This window comes from Hippocampus bargibanti, linkage group LG08 (genome assembly GCF_051943395.1).
Source record: "Hippocampus bargibanti isolate YZ-2025 linkage group LG08, ASM5194339v1, whole genome shotgun sequence".
In the NCBI taxonomy this organism is placed as follows: domain Eukaryota; kingdom Metazoa; phylum Chordata; class Actinopteri; order Syngnathiformes; family Syngnathidae; genus Hippocampus; species Hippocampus bargibanti.
In genome coordinates, this window is record NC_142741.1 from 3,186,880 (window position 1) to 3,205,189 (window position 18,310).

Genomic DNA, 18,310 nt, shown 5'->3' on the forward strand with positions numbered 1-18,310 from the left:
TGGTAATTTTGTGCGCTACAATATTACAAATTTAAATGATCATATTTGCAAAGATATTGAGATGCTGAAAATGTCGAAAAATGAACACCCTCCAATAAAAATGAATGAATTCTCTCACAAGTGGGATTTGCAAAGTGATGCGTTTAGGACCTTCATGTAAAACTCAGACACTATTCCTTTACCATGACTAACTAACACAAAAAAAATATGAAGCAACCAACGTAATTCGTCTCCAAACGTTTAAACCGTAATCAGTTGCCATTATTTTAATACCAACACAATTTCCGTCTATAAAATCGCTGATCGCGCGAGAGTTTCAATTAATCCCAGGTTACGTGAAAGCATCAGCACGCGAAGCTCGGGCTGTAGTGTCAATTCGGGCAAACATGTAATCATGGCGGAGCTTCAAATTCTTCTCGAGGAGGAGATTCCCGCGGGGAGAAAGGCTCTTCTTGACAGTTTTCCCAACCTGGATAGGGTCGCCGAGTACTGCGAGACCAACTATATCCAGGTAGGCGTTTTTTTTTGGGGGGGAAATGGAGTCTGTGTAAGTGATGTTAATCATAGGAGTGGGCGTATCACCGGCAGTGAAAGAGTTGACAGTGAACCCCCGTTTTTCGCGCCCAAAAATGAGTGACTACTATACAGTGATACCTTGGCTTACGAAGTTAATTGGTTCCCAGACAGTGTGTAAGGCGAAAAGTGTGTATCCTAAAAAATCATTTCCCATATGAAACCATTGAAATGAGAATAATCCGTTCCCAGGTCCCCGTAAAACACAATTTTCTAATTTTCTAAGCCTTAAAACTACACAAAATATACCTTATTTTATGTGTAATAAATGTGCTATGGTATTATAATTAAAGAAATAAACTGTGCTGTATAATAAAGTCGTTTTATTGACCTTCGTGATGGTCGTTGATGGCTTGATGGAATGGAGTGGCCGGTTTCATCAGCATTAAACACTTGATGAGGAACGTAGCCTTCTTCTTTCACCATCTTGAGGAATGATTCCTTATAGGTGCTTTCTCTGCCATAATTTTATCTAGTTCCTCATCAATTGTGTTCTGTTTAGCTGGGTTTTTTGCATCATGCGTACAGATGGCTTGTGCGGGTTATGCAATTTATATTTATATTTATAATTATATTATATTATAATGCAATAATTACAATGTGTGTGTGTGTGTGTGTGTGTGTGTGTGTGTGTGTGTGTGTGTGTGTGTGTGTGTGTGTGTGTGTGCGCGTCAGTGCATTTCTTGTCAACCTCTGGCATGAATGAGTTTGCATTGACCTACATTGCATTTGTTCTGCTTATACACACACACACACACACACACACACACACACACACACACACACACACACACACACACGCACACGCACATACATATCATTTGCATGTAAGCACTAAGCTTACTCAAAATAAACATCGTCACACAGATGGTATAATCGCATGTCTCAAGAAGGAAGGACGTACTGCAGTTCCTCGCATTAGTCCACTTGAACACGACTTTAGTTGAAATGTGTGAAAATCACATATTCGTAAAAATGGACTTGCTGCGTCAGTGTTCCACGCTAGCCGCTAGCTCGCTAACCATCATCGCTAGAGCTCCCAAAACACTATATTTGTTCAACTATTTATATTGCATTGTCAAAGAAAAAAAAAGACATTTTGAATATAGTGATACATCAGCTTATGAACTTAATTGGTTCCCAGAAAGTGTGTGTCGGGCGAAAAGTTCGTCTGCCAAACATTTATTTCCCATAAGAAACCATTAAAATGAGAATAATCCGTTCCCAGATCCCCATAAAACATAATGCTCACCCGCAGAAAAAATATAATGTGACTGTAAAGTGTCCTTGAGAGTTTATAAAGGCGCTTATAAATGAAATGTATGATTATTATTAAAATAAGCCTTAAAACTACACAAAATAGACCTTATTTTATGTATAATAACTGTGCTATTGTTTTGTAATGAAAGAAATAAACTGTACTATATAATAAAGTCGTTTTATTTATCTTTGTGATGGTCGTTGATGTAGTTGCGTCTTGATGATACCCGAGTGAAGTTGCCGTGCTTTTTTCTGCGATAATACCCTCAGTCACACTGTCCCCCGCTAGCTGCTTTTCAATAATCCTAATCAACAGAAGTTGTTCAACCTCTTCTACTGGCTGCGACCGTTGCTTAGACAACACAGAAACACCTCGATAACAAACCACATCTGCACTCAAAGGGGGATGACAAAAACTAGTCCGCCAGCCACCGTATATTCTCGCGAATGTAATTTTCGTAAGGTGAAAGGTTTGGAAGCTAAAGCGTTCGTAAGCTGAGGTATCACTGTACTTTAAATTGGTCAATAATTGACCAAAATCATATTTTTTTTAGGGGGGGGGGGTAATTGAAATGTAACCCCTCGAATTTCACAGCTGGATGAGGGTGACATGAGAATGAAGCTGCTAACGGCTGTTAGCATTCTCCCATTAGCCTATTGAAAAGCGCTTTCAAATAAAATGTATTATTATTATTATTTATTATGATTATTGTGATAAAAAAAAAATCTGACGTCCCTCCGCAGGCGTCGGATAAACACGTAGCCCTGGAGGAGACCAAGAGCTACACGACGCAGTCGGTGGCCAGCGTGGCCTACCTCATCAACACCCTGGCCAACAACATGCTGCTGATGCTGGACATCCAGACGTCTCAGTTGCGGGGCATGGAGAGCTCCGTTAATCATATCGCACAGGTTGGATAATAATAATAATAATAATAATAATAATAATAATAATAATAATAGTAGTAGTAATAGTAGTAGTATCTATTAATATTAATAATGTATTAATATTAATGTTAATGTTAATGCTAATGTTAATGTTAATGTTAATGTTAATGCTAATATTAATATTAATATTAATATTAATATTAATATTAATATTAATATTAATCATGATAGTAATAGTAGTAGTAATAGTAGTAGTTGTAATACTACTAGTAATAGTTATCGTAATCGTAATATCAATATCAATATTAATAATGATAGTAATAGTAGTAATAGTAGTAGTAGTAGTAGTAGTAGTAGTAATAGTAATAATAATAATAATAATAATAAAAATAATAATAGTAGTAATATTAGTAGTATGTATTAATATTAATAATGTATTAATATTAATGTTAATGTCAATGTTAATATTAATATTAATATTAATATTAATCATGATAGTAATAGTAGTAGTAATAGTAGTAGTTATAATACTACTAGTAATAGTTATCGTAATCGTAATATCAATATCAATATCAATATTAATCATGATAGTAATAGTAATAGTAGTAGTAGTAGTAGTAGTAGTAGTAATAATAATAATAATAATAATAATAATAATAATAATAATAATAATAGTAGTAATAGTAGTAGTATGTATTAATATTAGTAGTATGTATTAATATTAATGTTAATGTTAATGCTAATATTAATATTAATATTAATATTAATATTAATATTAATATTAATATTAATCATGATAGTAATAGTAGTAGTTATAATACTACTAGTAATAGTTATCGTAATCGGAATATCAATATCAATATCAATATTAATCATGATAGTAATAGTAGTAGTAGTAGTAGTAATAGTAATAATAATAATAATAAGAATAATAATAATAATAATAATAATACATGTAATTTATAAGCGCCTCTCAAAACTCTCAAGGACACTATCCAGTCACAGGCGCTTAGAAATTAAATGTATTATTTAATATATATATATATATATAACTCTCATATATATATATAGTCATATATATATATATATTATATATATATATATATATATTTATTTATTCCTGTATCTATTTATTTATGTATTTATGAGTGAATGCTGGCGCGTGTGGCTGCCGCTGCTCACCCACAGAAAAAAAAACTTGTCCTGTGACTGTAAAGTGACCTTAAGAGTTTTGAAAGGCGCTTAGAAATGAAATATTATTATTATTATTATTATTATTATTATTAAAGAAGAAAGGAAACATGTAAGAGACGAGCATGTTGTGTAACGAGGATGCTAGGACATCCCCCCCTAAACAAGTAAATTGAGTGTTGTTGTTGTTGTTGTTGTTTTTTAAAAAAAAAAACACTCTTTTCACTTGTCGGCATTCATCTTAATGAATGCCGATGCTTCAGATCAGTTCATCTTTTTGTGCGAGTCGGCGTCACCGCCGGCGCCACCGCCGACGCCCGCCGCACTCGCCTACGCAACAGCTGCCACCCTCGCAGCGCCGCTTCTGACAAGCCTTGAAAAGACGACCCGAGTCCGAAACGGAGGCAGAAATGGAGGCATTGTGCCACATTTGTAAAAGGGCAGTTGTGCCCGGGTCGCTTTTTCACACTTAATGGGCATCAGTCTTATTTGTTCGTCCATCATCATCATCATCATCATCATCATCATCATCATCATCATCATCATCATCATCCTCATAATCATAACAATAATAAGAATAAGAATAATTGTCATCGTCATAATAATCATAACCATAATCATCATAATAATTGTACTAATAAAAATAAGACTAATCATCATCATCATCATCATAATCATAATTATAATAACAATAATAATAATTATTATTTTTATTATACTAACACTACTAATAATACTAACAATAATAATAATAATAATAATAATAATTATTATTATTATTATACTAATACTACTACTAATACTAATACTACTAATAATAAAAATAATAATAATAATCTCGCCTGCTCACCTGCACTATCCCATGACTGTAAAGTTTCCTTGAGCGTTTTGAAAGGCGCTTATAAATGAAATGTATAATAATAATAATAATAATAATAATAATAATAATAATAATAATAATAATAATAATAATAATAATAAAAGTTTAGTAGGCGGTGGGTAGCGTCATTGGTATGAACTAGAATGCAAATATTGCCACATTTAATATACGTATACAGTATATAATAATAATAATAATAATAAGAAGAAGAAGATGAATAATAAAAATAAGAATAATTGTCATCATCATCATAATAACCATAATAATCATAATAATCACAATAATCATAATAATTGTACTAATAAAAATAAGACTAATCATCATCATCATCATAATCATAATTATAATAATAATAATAATAATAATAATTATTATTATTATTATTATTATACTAATACTACTACTAATACTAATACTACTAATAATAAAAAAATAATAATAATAATCTCACCTGCACTATCCCATGACTGTAAAGTGTCCTTGAGCGTTTTGAAAGGCGCTTATAAATGAAATGTATAATAATAATAATAATAATAAAAATAATAATAAAAGTTTAGTAGGCGGTGGGTAGCGTCATTGGTATGAACTAGAATGCAAATATTCCCACATTTAATATATACAGTATATAATAATAATAATAATAATAATAATAAGAAGAAGAAGAAGAAGAAGATGAAGAATAAAAATAAGAATAATTGTCATCATCAGCATAATAATCATAATCATAATAATCACAATAATCATAATTATTATACTAATAAAAATAACACTCATAATAATCATAAAATAATAATCATAATAATTATTATACTACTACTACTACTATGACTGCTACTAATAATACTTTTTTGTTTAATATTTATTTTTTTTAATAATAAGTTTTCACGACGGATGAATGTTTTTGCTATGGCGTCGCGTAGACGGTGAGCATCCACGAGGAGAAAGTGGCGAGGCGGGAGATCGGCGTGCTGACGGCCAATAAGAATGCTAGCCACGCCCACAAGATCGTGGCGCCGCCCAATCCCGAGAGGCCATTACGCTACGTTCGCAAACCGGTGGATTTCGGCATGCTGGATGAGATCGGTCACGGCGTCAAGGTGCTAGCCACGTTGTTATGTCTTTATGCCCCCCGTACAGTCGTCATGGTAACCATTTCCTCCTTTTCTCTTTTTGTTTTGTTTTTCTGGCTTTCGTGGATGTGCGAAGTGGTTGCTGAGGTTGAAGGTAAGTCAAAAAGTAGTAGCGGCGGCGGGAGCGAAGCTTTCAAAATAAGCTTTTAAAATTGCTTTGAAAAAATAGGCTTTCAAGCTAAAGTGGGTTAGCATCGTACAATTCAGCCTTGACGTTATTATCGGCGTCGCCAAATTTGACGAGTGATGTTTCGATAGGCGAACGGGTCGGAGAACACAAAGGGTCCCGGTTCCAGCCCCCCCAACCAGAGACCCCCCAGCCCCCGCAGGGCCAGACGCAGCATCTTTGGGTAAGAGACGCCATCTTAAAAATCACCCGACGCCATCTTGAATCCCTTTCACATGAGTATGTTTCACTTGCATTTCGAAATGTAAAGACATCGGTTTTACGAACCCCTTGGCTTACGAACTTTTCGGTTTACGAACATTAAATTTATAACAATTTTACCTTGGCATACAAACTATTTTTCGGGATACACACGGAGCTGCCATAATGAGTGATATGTCGTTCGCGAACGAGCCCGTTCGCCTAAGAAATTGGCAGCCGACTTGTTTTGGTCCTCTTTTGTCGTCGATTAAAGCCTCGTGATTGGTCAAGAACGCAGCAGTGAAGGGGTGGGGGTTACAGACAGAGAGAGAGAGTGAAGCCATTCTCCCAAAAAAGAAAATGGCACCCTACATTTTTTTGTCCCCTATTCTCCACCCCCAGTCTTCGGTTAAAGCCATGTGATTGGTTAAGAACGCAGCAGTGAGGGGAGGTGGTTTAAACATTAAAGAGACAGGCAGACGACAGAGAGAGAGTGAGAAAAACTGTGAAATTTGGACTTTGATAGTTCAAAGGCAGAGTGTAGACTGCAAGGTTAAAATTCCCATCAATCAGGCTCCACAAATAGCCCGCACAAGCCATCTGTACACTTGATGCAAAAAGCTATCAACCCAGCTAAACAGAACACAATTGATGAGGAACTAGGTAAAATTATCGCAGAGAAAGCACCTACAAGGAATCATTCCTCAAGATGGTGAAAGAAGAAGGCTACGTTCCTCATCAAGTGTTTAATGCTGATGAAACCGGCCACTCCATTCCATCAAGCCATCAACGACCATCACAAAAGTCAATAAAATGACTTTATTATACAGTACAGTTTATTATTTTAATTATAATACCATAGCACATTTATTATACATAAAATAAGGTGTGTAGTTTTAAGACTTAGAAAATCAGAAAGTAGAAAATTGTGTTTTATGGGAATCTTGGAACGGATTATTCTCATTTTAATGGTTTCCTATGGGAAATTAATTTTTGGGATACACATTTTCCGCCTGACACACTGTCTGGGAACCAATTAAGTTCGTAAACTAAGGTATCACTGTATCAATATTTTATGGAGGTATATAAATATAATTTTAAATATATAAAATATATACTTTTATGGAGATTTTTAAAGGGTTTCAAGCTCGAATTAAGGTTGTAAATTCTGCTTTCAAGCCAATGCTAATGTATGAAACAAAAGAAACATATGCGGGCACCCTAAGGCTAGATGACACATTGGACTCCACACACACACGCACAGACACACACACACACACACACACACACACACACACACACACACACACACACACACACACTTGGAGGGATGACATCATGCGTTTTGAAAGCTTGTTTTTGCCTCCCTCGGCTCGTCAAGCATGTAGGTCACCCAATGTGGAATTCCTCTCGCTCAAGCAGCCATGTTTTATTTTTACATTAGAATAAAATGCAAGGTGTCACCCCCACCCGTCCCCTCACCCCTATTTCAAGTCACATTCTGGTTTTGGATTTCTCTACCAAGGACAAGACGATCAGGAAATGAGCAGGATGTTAACATTTGTGAGAAAAAAAATGTGTAAAAAAATGTTATTATGCTTTTTTTTTATGTGCTGTCATAGTGCACCGAAAAAGCTATTGCGAAAGATTTGAAGCAAATTAACTTATTATTATTAAACCCAGCTAAACAGAACACAATTGATGAGGAACAAGATAAAATTATCGCAGAGAAAGCACCTACAAGGGAACATTCCTCAAGATGGTGAAAGAAGGTTACGTTCCTCATCAAGTGTTTAATGCTGATGAAACCGGCCACTCCATTCCATCAAGCCATCAACGACCATCACAAAGGTAAATAAAATGACTTTATTATACAGTACAGTTTATTTCTTTAATTATAATACATAGCACATTTATTATACATCAAATAAGGTATATTTTGTGTAGTTTTAAGGCTTAGAAAATTAGAAAATTGTGTTTTATGGCGACCTGGGAACGGATTATTCTCATTTTAATGGTTTCCTATGGGAAATTGATTTTTGGGATACACACTTTTCGTCTTACACTGTCTGGGAACCAATTAAGTTCGTAAGCCAAGTTATCACTATTTTTAAACTGCATGAATTTTGTCGTTTCGTTGCATTACGCTTGGTTCGGGATATTTTCTTTTTCAGAAATGTTTCTGAGCATGTAAATTCATATTTAAATAATTTCATTGTGTTTACACTTCATGTACAAGTGGAGCAAAACCTTTTTTGTCATTTAACAATAAAACATATTTACTTTACTTTACTTTACTTTACTTTACTTTACTTTATTTATTTTATACAGTACAGTTTATTTCTTTCATTATAATACCATAGCACATTTATTATACATAAAATAAGGTATATTTTGTGTGGTTTTAAGGCTTAGAAAATTAGAAAGTTGAAAATTATGTGGACCTGGGAACGGATTATTCTCATTTGAATGGTTTCCTATGGGAAATTATTTTTTGGGATACACACTTCGCCTTACACACTGTCTGGGAACCAATTAAGTTTGTAGTCCACTGTAGTCCAAAACAAACCGGCATGTGCACATCCAGGAAGAGCTCCCCCTACAGGACCCTGGAGCCCGTGCGGCAGTGATTATGATTCCGTCACATATTTTAGAAATATTTTATCTCCCCCCCCCAAAAAAAAAAAAAGGATTTTCTGTCTGTTTTATAGCGGCGGAAGTCATTCCAGCAGCAGCAGAGAGAACAGCGGCAGCGGGATCCCTGTGGCAACGCCATCCCCGCCCGCCGTCTTCCCAGGTAACATGCAAGTCATTGAAAAGGCCCCGCCCTCAGTCATATTAGTCTTTCTTTGCGGAGGATAAAGAATATATATGTCTGTATTATATTCATTTTAAATCATTTTTAGAACGTGTTTGTTTATTTTTTTACGGATTTCAACTCGTCACAACCAAACCCCATTCCACCTGTTCTGTTATGATTAACTCATTCACCGCCAGACGATATGCAAAAATGTGACCACTCCAATGCCAGGGTTTTTGTCATTTTCACTCAAATTGCAGGGCCCACAGAATATTGAGTTTTAGGACTAATTAAACATTCAATTCAGCATAAGAAACCTTAGAATTTCTTCTTTCATGAGTAAAAAAAAGAGTTTATTCCTAAGTTATAAGGGTCTGGAGTTGTCTGAGCTTGAAATGGGGGCAGCTGTACAAAATGCAATGTATACGTCTTGATTTATGTAGTGCTTTTAACAACAGCTAAAGCTATAACAAAGCACAGTGATACCTTGGCTTATGAACTTAATTGGTTCCCAGACAGTATGTAAGGCGATAAGTGTGTATCCCAAAAATTAATTTCCCAAAGGAAATCATTAAAATGAGAATAATTCGTTCCCAGGTCCCCATAAAACATCATTTTCTAATTTTCTAAGACAGCATTAAACACTTGATGAGGAACGTAGCCTTCTTCTTTCACCATCTTGAGGAATGATCCCTTGTCGGTGCTTTCTCTGCCATAATTTTACCTAGTTCCTCATCAATTGTGTTCTGTTTAACTAGGTTGATAGCTTTTTGCATCAGGTGTACAGATGCCTTGTGCGGATTAAGTTTGTAAGCCAAGGTATCACTGGACAAAAGGCAAATGCTGCCCCCTCGTGGAAGGGATACACATTGCCAGAGGTCTGACCAGCGCTTTATTGTCACCCCCCCCGCAAGAAAAAACAAAACCGAACAAATTCGGGAATGGCAGTGAATGAGTTTAAAGGACACAAAAACAATGGAGTCACTCAACATCTTCCCCAAAGTCTCCCCGAACGCCGGACCCGCTAGCTCGTCTTCTAGCGCCCCCAACTCTTCCCCCACCTCCTCTTCCTCCTTCTCGTCCTCCACTTCCTCGTCCGCCACCCTCACCCTGCCGCCGTCCTCGCCGCATGTCCCCCCGGCCGCTGCGTCCGAGCCCGACGAGATCCCCGACACCGCCTGCATCCTCCCTCCACCGCCTCCCTCCCCCGACTCTTCACCCAAAGAAGGTGAGTTTCGACTTCCTGTCCGGTTCCTCTCACCGCGCACGTTTTTGTCATCTGACATCTGTCAATCAATCGCAACGTTCTTCAACGTGCCTTTGGTGCGTCAGGTGGATTGGTGCCTCAGTTCTTTAGCATGAACCGACCTCAGCCCCGCCAGCAGACTCCGCAGGTGGGCGGATCCCTGCCCTACCGCCGCCCCCCCTCTGTCACTGGACAGCCAATGGGCTCGCAGAGTAACCTGGTCAACGGCGGACCCTATTTCAACGGCCAAAGCCCGGGTACGCACCTCCTAGCGCAAGGGTGTCAAAGTCTTTGTAGTCCACATTGTAGTTATGAATTTGGGGAAGCCATTAAAATGTTTAATCACCTCCACATATTCCATATAGAGCGCATAACGCTATTTATTAGCTATCCATTAGCTAGCTGGATAGCTATTAGCTGTCAAGCTGACTGGCTGTAAGCCGCCTAGCTGGCTAGGTGTTGGCTATCTGGCTATCTATTCGCTATTTATTTGCTATCCATTAGCTAGCTAGCTTGTTTTCTATCTATTTGAGTTACTTCGGGGTTATTATTCCAAGAAAATAATGAATAACTAGTTTTCAAATTTGAAGTAAAACAATTGCGAGTGTTATTGTGGTTTAATGGGACAATAAGAAATTTTGGTTCGGACTTTCATGAAGTTTGATTTGCTTTCGTGGGCCGAATAAAATGATGTGGCGGGCCAGATTTGGCCCGCGGGCCTTGACTTTGATACCAGTGTCCTCGCGTTGAATGAAAAAAAAAACATCTCTATTTTTTTTTTTCTCCCCCACGACTCTTTCTAGCCTCTCCGCCGCCCTCCCTCCTCCAACTCACCCCTCAACTCCCCCTCATGGGCTTTGTGGCTCGCCTTCAGGAATCCAGTGAGTGCACATCACACGACGCTCTCGTCAGCCCAAAATGTGTTAAACAAACCAACCTGTCGGCGGTCTGGTCTTCAGTCTCAGACGGGTCAACATCCCTTCGCCCGGCGTCCGAAGAGACGGCCCCCGTTCGGCCTCCGCAGGATGTCGACGCCCAAGGGGGGGAGGTGGAGGACTCGGCGATTGTCGAGTACCACGATCCATATGAGGAGAAAGATCCCTCGTGGGCTCCCAGGAACTACCTGGAGAAAGGTTAGCATGGGTTAGCTTAGCATGTACGTTGAACACACTATCTATTTGCGATCTAGCTAGCTAGATATCCATTTGCTATCCATTTGCTATCTATTAGCTAGCTACCTAGTTGACTATCCTTTTGCTATCTGTCTAATTACCTAGCTAGCTATCTATTTGCTATCCATTTTCTATCTATTACCTAGCTACCTAGCTGGCAATATATTTGCTATCCATTTACTATCTATTAGCTAGCTACTTAGCTGGCTATCCTTTTGCTATCTATTTGCTATCCATTTTCTATTAGCTAGCTACCTAGCTGGCTATATATTTGCTATCCATTTGCTATCTATAAGCTATCTGTATACCTAGCTAGCTATGTAGCTGGCTATTTATTAGCTATATAGCTATTTAGGTAGTTAGCTAACTGTCTAGCTGGCTATCTATTAGCTAGCTGGCTAGCTTTCTATCTATTTGATCTATTTATTTTGGGGATTTTCACTGAGTTGCCTGAGGCAAGAGGAAGTACATAAACACCCACAGATAAAAAAATATGTCAAGGAAATTATTCGCTAGCTACTGTATCTATTAGCTATATAGCTATCTAGTCGCCACCTATCTATTTGCTAGCTATTAGCTATCTATTCGCTAGCTAGCTAGCTTGCTATATATTTGAGTTACTTCCGGCTTGAGTGAACGCTGGCGCATGTGGCTGCCGCTTCTCACCTGCAGAAAAAAAACGATCCTGTGACTATAAAGTGACCATGACAGTTTTGAAAGGCGCTTAGAAATGAAATGTATTATTATAATAATTATTATTATTATCTTTATAGCTTTAATGCAGATATTTAGACCGAAAAAGTACATTATGTGTTGTCACCCTCGTCTAGTGGTGGCCATCTACGACTACACAGCTGACAAGGAGGACGAACTTTCTTTCCAAGAGGGCGCCATCATCTACGTATTAAAGAAGAACGAAGACGGCTGGTTCGAAGGCGTTATGAATGCCACCACCGGACTCTTCCCCGGGAACTACGTAGAGTCCATTATGCACTACACCGACTGAGTTTTTGTTTTCCCTACCCACAAGCTCTTGCACTTCCAGTGACGCGGCCTCCAAGCCTTGTGTTGTTGTTGATGTTGTGAAATGGATCCCGGTGGGCATTTTATCTACACTTGAAGTTGACAGTGGCTCTGCGTGTAGGTATACTGTGTTTACATATATAGTATACTTCCAGTATTCAAAGCCATATTTTATAAATCGTTTTGTGCTTTACTCACAGCTTTTGAGGTTATTTGCCTTTAAAAGTCAATACTACGCTAACACCAGGTCTGTTTAAAATGTATAAATCAACATATTGCGCTATTTTGCTGACTTGTATTGATGTATAGTTTAATATAAATTGTGCTTTTCTATCTAAAAATGTGCTTGACAAATCTTAATCAACAAACAAAATGGCTGCCTTCACTAGCCAGCTGTTTACTAATAAGAATACATTTCATTTATAAGCACCTTTCAAAACTCTCAAGGACACTTTACAGTCACAGTTTATCTCGTGTAAATTTCTTTGTCATTGATTTAAGGTTCATGTTTTCTGGAAATAAATATTAATTGATGAATCAGTAAGACGTTCATTACATAAGGAGTTCCATGACCCACATGCACATACACCAAATATTTTTTTGTTCGTTTGACTTCAAGATGGCGCCGCGGGAATGGCTGCCTTTCCTGCAGCTCTTGTATTTTGTTTTTCTTCTTCTTCTTTCTTTCCTCTTCCTTTGATAACTTTCCTGCTGTGAAATGTAAATTTCTCCACTGCGAGACAAATAAAGTCTAATCCAATCCAAAATGTCTTATTTGAACTAGTTCCCACAAGCATTTGTCAAGAACGACGCCGATGGCGTGGTCAAGGCCAAACTCCCATGATGCACCTCTCATCATGACCGCTTGTGATTCGCCCACTACACCTTCCATGATGTACCTCTCTAGTGATGGGAATTCCGGCTCTTTTCAGAGAGCCGCTTCTATTGACTCGGCTCACTAAAAAGATCCGGCTCTTTTGGCTCCCAAATGGCTCCTCAGTTTGTTTTTATTTTTTATGTTGCTTAAATTGATTAACTACCGAAAAAAATCATGTAAAATTATGTGAAAAATGAATTCGTTATGTAAAAAAATACACTATGTCAAATATTTGTATTTATATGGCTTGATTTTTATGTGCACAGAGAGCATCCACAAACTTTCACTTTCCTGTGGTTACTCTGGTCTGATAATCAGCTGCCACTAATTTGCTTTTCATATTAATAATGCTATCATACCAACTAGTAAAAAATATCATAATTGAATCATAATAACAGCATAATGTAATCACACTACCTTAACCCCCCGTCCCTTCTCACTGCTACGTGTCTGTAATTCTCCCCTCCCTCCTCTACCACGGATATCCACCAATCGCGTGCGGCTTTAACCGAAGAACAGGGGCGGGGAATAGAGGACAAAAAAAGTCGGCTCCCAGTTCCGGCTCCTTGTTAGGAACCGGCTCTCTTCGTTCATTTCGGCAATCTGGCTCAAAAAACCGGCTCGTTCGCAAACGACACATCACTACCATGATGCACCTCTCATCATGGCCGCTTGTGATTCGCCCACTACACCTTCCATGATGCACCTCTCAGGAAACGGTCAAATCCTCATTTAAAACAACATCCTTGCCGGGGTTTCCGCGTCCTATCGTTCGAACTAAAGCCTCTGCGAATTCATGTTAATGGATCAGTAACATTCTTGGGGGTTTATTGGATACTCCGAAGTGGGAAGAGTAACAACTGATTTTCGCCATGCCTTTCGTTTGTTTCTGTCGGCTAGCCGAGCTAAGCTAACTCGCTGCTAGCCAGTTAAGAGCTCGCCTTGAATACTTTGGAGACTATGCCAAACGTTCGCTCGAATCTCTTTTAAGAACGTCCTCGAAGACGGTGTAGCACCATGACGCTAGCGCCGAAGGAGCTATCTAACCTGCTGGGTATCATCTCGGAGGAGGCTTGTACCAACACCTTCGAAACTCTGTCCACTCACTTCCACCATTACTTCGGTAAGGCGGAGCATTTCCGCGCGGGCTCGGTGCTCGTCATGCTCCTGCAGCAGCCCGACCTGCTGCCCAGTTCGCCGCAGCGGCTCACGGCGCTCTACCTGCTCTGGGAGATGTACCGCACAGAGCCGCTGGCAGCCAACCCCTTCGCCGCTGTGTTCGCGCACCTGCTCAACCCCGAGCCTGAGAAGCTGCTTTCAGGTGCGTCAACGTCCCTGTTGATTTTTCTCAGCCGGTGGATCGTTTTCTATTTGGAGCAAAGAGAACAAGATATAAAAAAAACGTGTACATTTGAAAGAATTGAAGGTCTGAACAATGTGTAAAATGAGCCCAAAATACATTTTAAAGGACAACCGACACTATTTTTTTTGTTTCCTAACTGACATCAGAAAAACGTTTTACAGCATCTAAAATATCCAATGCACCTTATATATATGGAAAAAAAATACACCATTCATTTGGGTGTGCGCCTTATACTCCGTTGCACCTTAAACGCCGGAAAATATGATAATCTGCTCTCTATACTTAATGAAATTAAAAGCGAGCTTGGCGTTTGTCTGCATTCAGGTTTCCTGGCACCCATCACGCAACCCGAGAAGTTCTTCTTGTCGCAGCTGATGTTGGCGCCACCCCGCGATTTGTTCAAGAAGACGCCGAGACAGGTGTCGTGCATGGACGTCAGCGCCATGCCGCAGTCCATCGACATCAGCGGCCTGCAGCTTGCACTGGCGGGTATAGAAAGTGTACACACCCTTATCAAGCGTCTTTTTTTTAGGATGGTGAAAAGTTAAAGGACAACCGACACCATTTTTTTAAGGGAGATGCTTTGTTTTTGTGTTGGTCCGGTGATACGATACGTTGTTGCAGCCGCCATATTGAATGTGGCTAACCCATCTCTCTAGTTTTAAAACGTAAAATATAGCTATAGCGGTGGAATCTATGTAAAATACGCTCAGTTGAAGTGATTTGAAGTGATTTTACAAATTATGGACACAACTTGTCCGGAGGTGTCGGTTGTCCTTTAATGTAATTTCTAAACTGTCCATATTTATATATTTTTTTCCGCAGAGCGACAGTCTGAGTTGCCCACGCAGAGCAAGGCCAGCTTCCCCAGCGTCCTCAACGACCCCGATCCGGACTCGTCAAACTCGGGATTCGACAGCTCTGTGGCCAATCAGATCATCGAGTCGCTGGTCACCGGTCCTCGCCCGCCCCTTGAGAGTCAGTCGCCTCGCATCGACAACCGTTCCGTACACTGACTTAACGCTACTTACTCCCCTCATTGGTGGAAATGTTCATGTCTACTTTATGTATTTATGCGATTCATGTTTGGGGCTTCAGATTGCCATGAAGAGTTTCATTTTCAGGTATTCGAGCTGAGTACGTCATGACTTACCATATATTTCCTTTCGCAGGTCACTTCCGCCCCGAACTGATCCGACCTCCACCCCCGCTGCACGCGTGCGATGACGAGCTGGCGTGGCTCAACCCCACCGAGCCGGACCATCGCGTTCACTGGGACCGCTCCATGTGCGTCAAGAACAGCACCGGCCTGGAGATTAAGCGCGTCATGGCCAAGGCTTTCAAAAGTCCGCTTTCTGCACAACAGCAATCACAGGTAATAAAAAAAAATATATAGAATCAGTATTGATATTAGTGACACCAGTTAAAATAGTTTCGACATCTCGATGGCTAGCAAGATGTTAGCAATACACCACCGAGAGCTTGAAATCATATTCACGCCATATTGATCTTGATCTTGAAGCCTTTAAAGGACAACCGACGTTGTTTTTTTAATGAAAAAAGTAAAAATAAACAACTGAGATAATCGGATTGCAAAACTGTGCACACCCCCTCATAACAGGGGATGTCACCGGGGATGATGCTGTCATCTCTTGTTCTAATTTATAATTTTATCTGTGGGTTTATTTATGTCCGTTTTGTGATTGTTAAGTGTCGTTGAGAGCTTTGAAAGGCGTTTATAAATAAAATGTATTATTTTTGATTGTTCAATGTGATGGGTTAGCCACATTCAACATGGCGGCTGCAACAACGTATGGTATCACCTGACCAACACAAAAACAAAGCATCTTCTTCTATGGTCGAAATCAGTGATGCTATAGGTGTGATGGAGTCCCTCTAGTGGTAACCTAAACACACTACATAAGTATAGTGCCGAGTTAGTTGCATTTATTGGATTTTTTTTTTTGTTTACAACTAAGTAGATTTTAATAATAAATATCTCGACCACCATGATGATGATGTAATAAACACCCTCCCCACCATGTCCCCCTTTTTTAGTTGCTGGCAGAGCTGGAGAAAGACCCCAAGCTAGTGTACCACATCGGACTGACCCCCGCCAAGCTCCGGATCTGGTGGAGAACAATCCACTGGTGGCCATCGAGATGCTACTCAAATTGATGCAGAGTAGTCAGATTACAGAGTACTTCTCCGTGTTGGTCAACATGGACATGTCGTTGCACTCCATGGAGGTCGTCAACAGGTCAGCGCCAACCTACGCCAACGTTTTTTTAGGATTTTATTTTACTCCTTGAGATCATTTTGTAATCATCTTGGTTTGCGTCAGGTTGACCACAGCGGTGGACTTGCCTCCGGAGTTCATCCACCTTTATATCTCCAACTGCATCTCCACCTGCGAGCAGATTAAAGACAAGTACATGCAGGTAGAACTCACATCATGGCCGTTCTTCCCGTTGTCAAAAATAGCCGACGTGATTGGTCGCTGTCGTTGTCATTCTCCTCCAGAACCGGTTGGTCCGTCTGGTCTGCGTGTTCCTTCAGTCTCTGATCCGTAACAAGATCATCAACGTTCAGGATCTGTTCATCGAGGTCCAGGCCTTCTGCATCGAATTCAGTCGTATACGGGAAGCGGCTGGACTCTTTCGCCTCCTCAAAAGTCTGGACACCGGAGACGGCGGACCCCCTGACGCCAAGACCACCAAATAACGACTGCATCCACTACAAAATACTGTAAATAGTTTGACTTCATTCAGTGCAAAATTATTAAAATACATTTTTTGGGGGTGGAAACTATGAAATTGTGTGTGTGTTTGTGTGTGAAATAGTGACACCTTGGCTTACGAACTTAATTGGTTCCCAGACAGTGTGTAAGGCGAAAGGTGTGTATCCCAAAAAATTATTTCCCATAGGAAACCATTAAAATGAGAATAATCCATTCCCAGGTGCCCGTAAAACATAATTTTCGACTTTCTAATTTTCTAAGCCTTATAACTACACAAAATATACCTTATTTTATGTATACGGTACGGTATTATAATTAAAGAAATAAACTGTACAGTATAATAAAGTCAATTTATTTACCTTTGTGATGGTCATTGATGGCTTGATGGAATGGAGTGGCCGGTTTCATCAGCATTAAATACTTGAGGAGGAACGTTGCCTTCTTCTTTCACCATCTTGAGGAATGATCCCTTGTAGGTGCTTTCTCTGCGATAATTTTACCTTGTTCCTTATCAATTGTGTTCTGTTTAGCTGGGTTGATAGCTTTTTGCAGCAAGTGTACAGATGGCTTGTACGGGTTATTTGTGGAGCCGGGTTGATGGGAATTTTAACCTTGCAGTCTACACTCTGCCTTTGAACTATGAAAGTTGAAAGGAGTCCAAATGTCAGTTTTCTATCTATTTTGTAACTCTCTCTGTATGTATCCCAAAAAATAGTTCGTATGCCAAGGTAAAATTTTCATAAATGTAAAGTTCGTAAACCGAAAAGTTCGTAAGCCAAGTGGTTAGTAAACAAATAAGA

General features: G+C 39.2%; 2 protein-coding genes and 1 long non-coding RNA gene across 4 annotated transcripts in view; 2 read left to right on the forward strand and 1 right to left on the reverse strand.

Annotated features, from left to right (window-relative positions):
• The window catches only part of LOC148894314 (uncharacterized), a 24,303-nt gene extending 9,710 nt beyond the window's left edge, over positions 1 to 14,593 (reverse strand). The window contains exons 1-2 of the long non-coding RNA XR_016115867.1: positions 14,455 to 14,593; positions 11,273 to 11,458 (exon numbers count right to left, since the gene is read on the reverse strand). This is a non-coding gene — a long non-coding RNA (uncharacterized LOC148894314). The remainder of the gene's footprint in view (positions 1 to 11,272; positions 11,459 to 14,454) is intronic.
• On the forward strand, positions 44 to 13,290 carry LOC148894316 (abl interactor 1-like). 2 transcript variants are annotated; one of them, XM_089003322.1, is made up of 11 exons: positions 44 to 511; positions 2,578 to 2,745; positions 5,713 to 5,889; positions 5,999 to 6,016; positions 6,181 to 6,272; positions 9,001 to 9,086; positions 10,093 to 10,317; positions 10,422 to 10,592; positions 11,139 to 11,216; positions 11,295 to 11,468; positions 12,338 to 13,290. In XM_089003322.1, the coding sequence occupies exons 1-11, from the start codon at positions 395 to 397 to the stop codon at positions 12,511 to 12,513; spliced, it is 1,482 nt and encodes a 493-aa protein (XP_088859448.1). In that variant the 5' UTR covers positions 44 to 394; the 3' UTR covers positions 12,514 to 13,290. The 2 variants fall into 2 exon arrangements, with proteins under 2 accessions (XP_088859448.1, XP_088859449.1); XM_089003323.1 differs by lacking the exon at positions 10,093 to 10,317.
• On the forward strand, positions 14,068 to 18,287 carry cnot11 (CCR4-NOT transcription complex, subunit 11). Its single transcript, XM_089003324.1, is given in 8 exon segments — positions 14,068 to 14,728; positions 15,095 to 15,259; positions 15,596 to 15,748; positions 15,943 to 16,145; positions 16,829 to 16,889; positions 16,892 to 17,030; positions 17,115 to 17,211; positions 17,294 to 18,287. Coding segments are annotated over 8 exon segments (1,323 nt in total). The 5' UTR covers positions 14,068 to 14,424; the 3' UTR covers positions 17,495 to 18,287.
• The last annotated feature ends 23 nt before the right edge of the window (positions 18,288 to 18,310 follow it).

Bases quoted from the DNA above. Each gene is read 5' to 3' on its own strand.
- LOC148894316 (XM_089003322.1), top strand. From the start codon at position 395: ATGGCGGAGCTTCAAATTCTTCTCGAGGAGGAGATTCCCGCGGGGAGA. The intron at 512-2,577 runs GTAGGCGTTTTT...GTCCCTCCGCAG, and splicing joins GCGAGACCAACTATATCCAG to GCGTCGGATAAACACGTAGC. The intron at 11,469-12,337 runs GTTAGCATGGGT...ACCCTCGTCTAG, and splicing joins CAGGAACTACCTGGAGAAAG to TGGTGGCCATCTACGACTAC.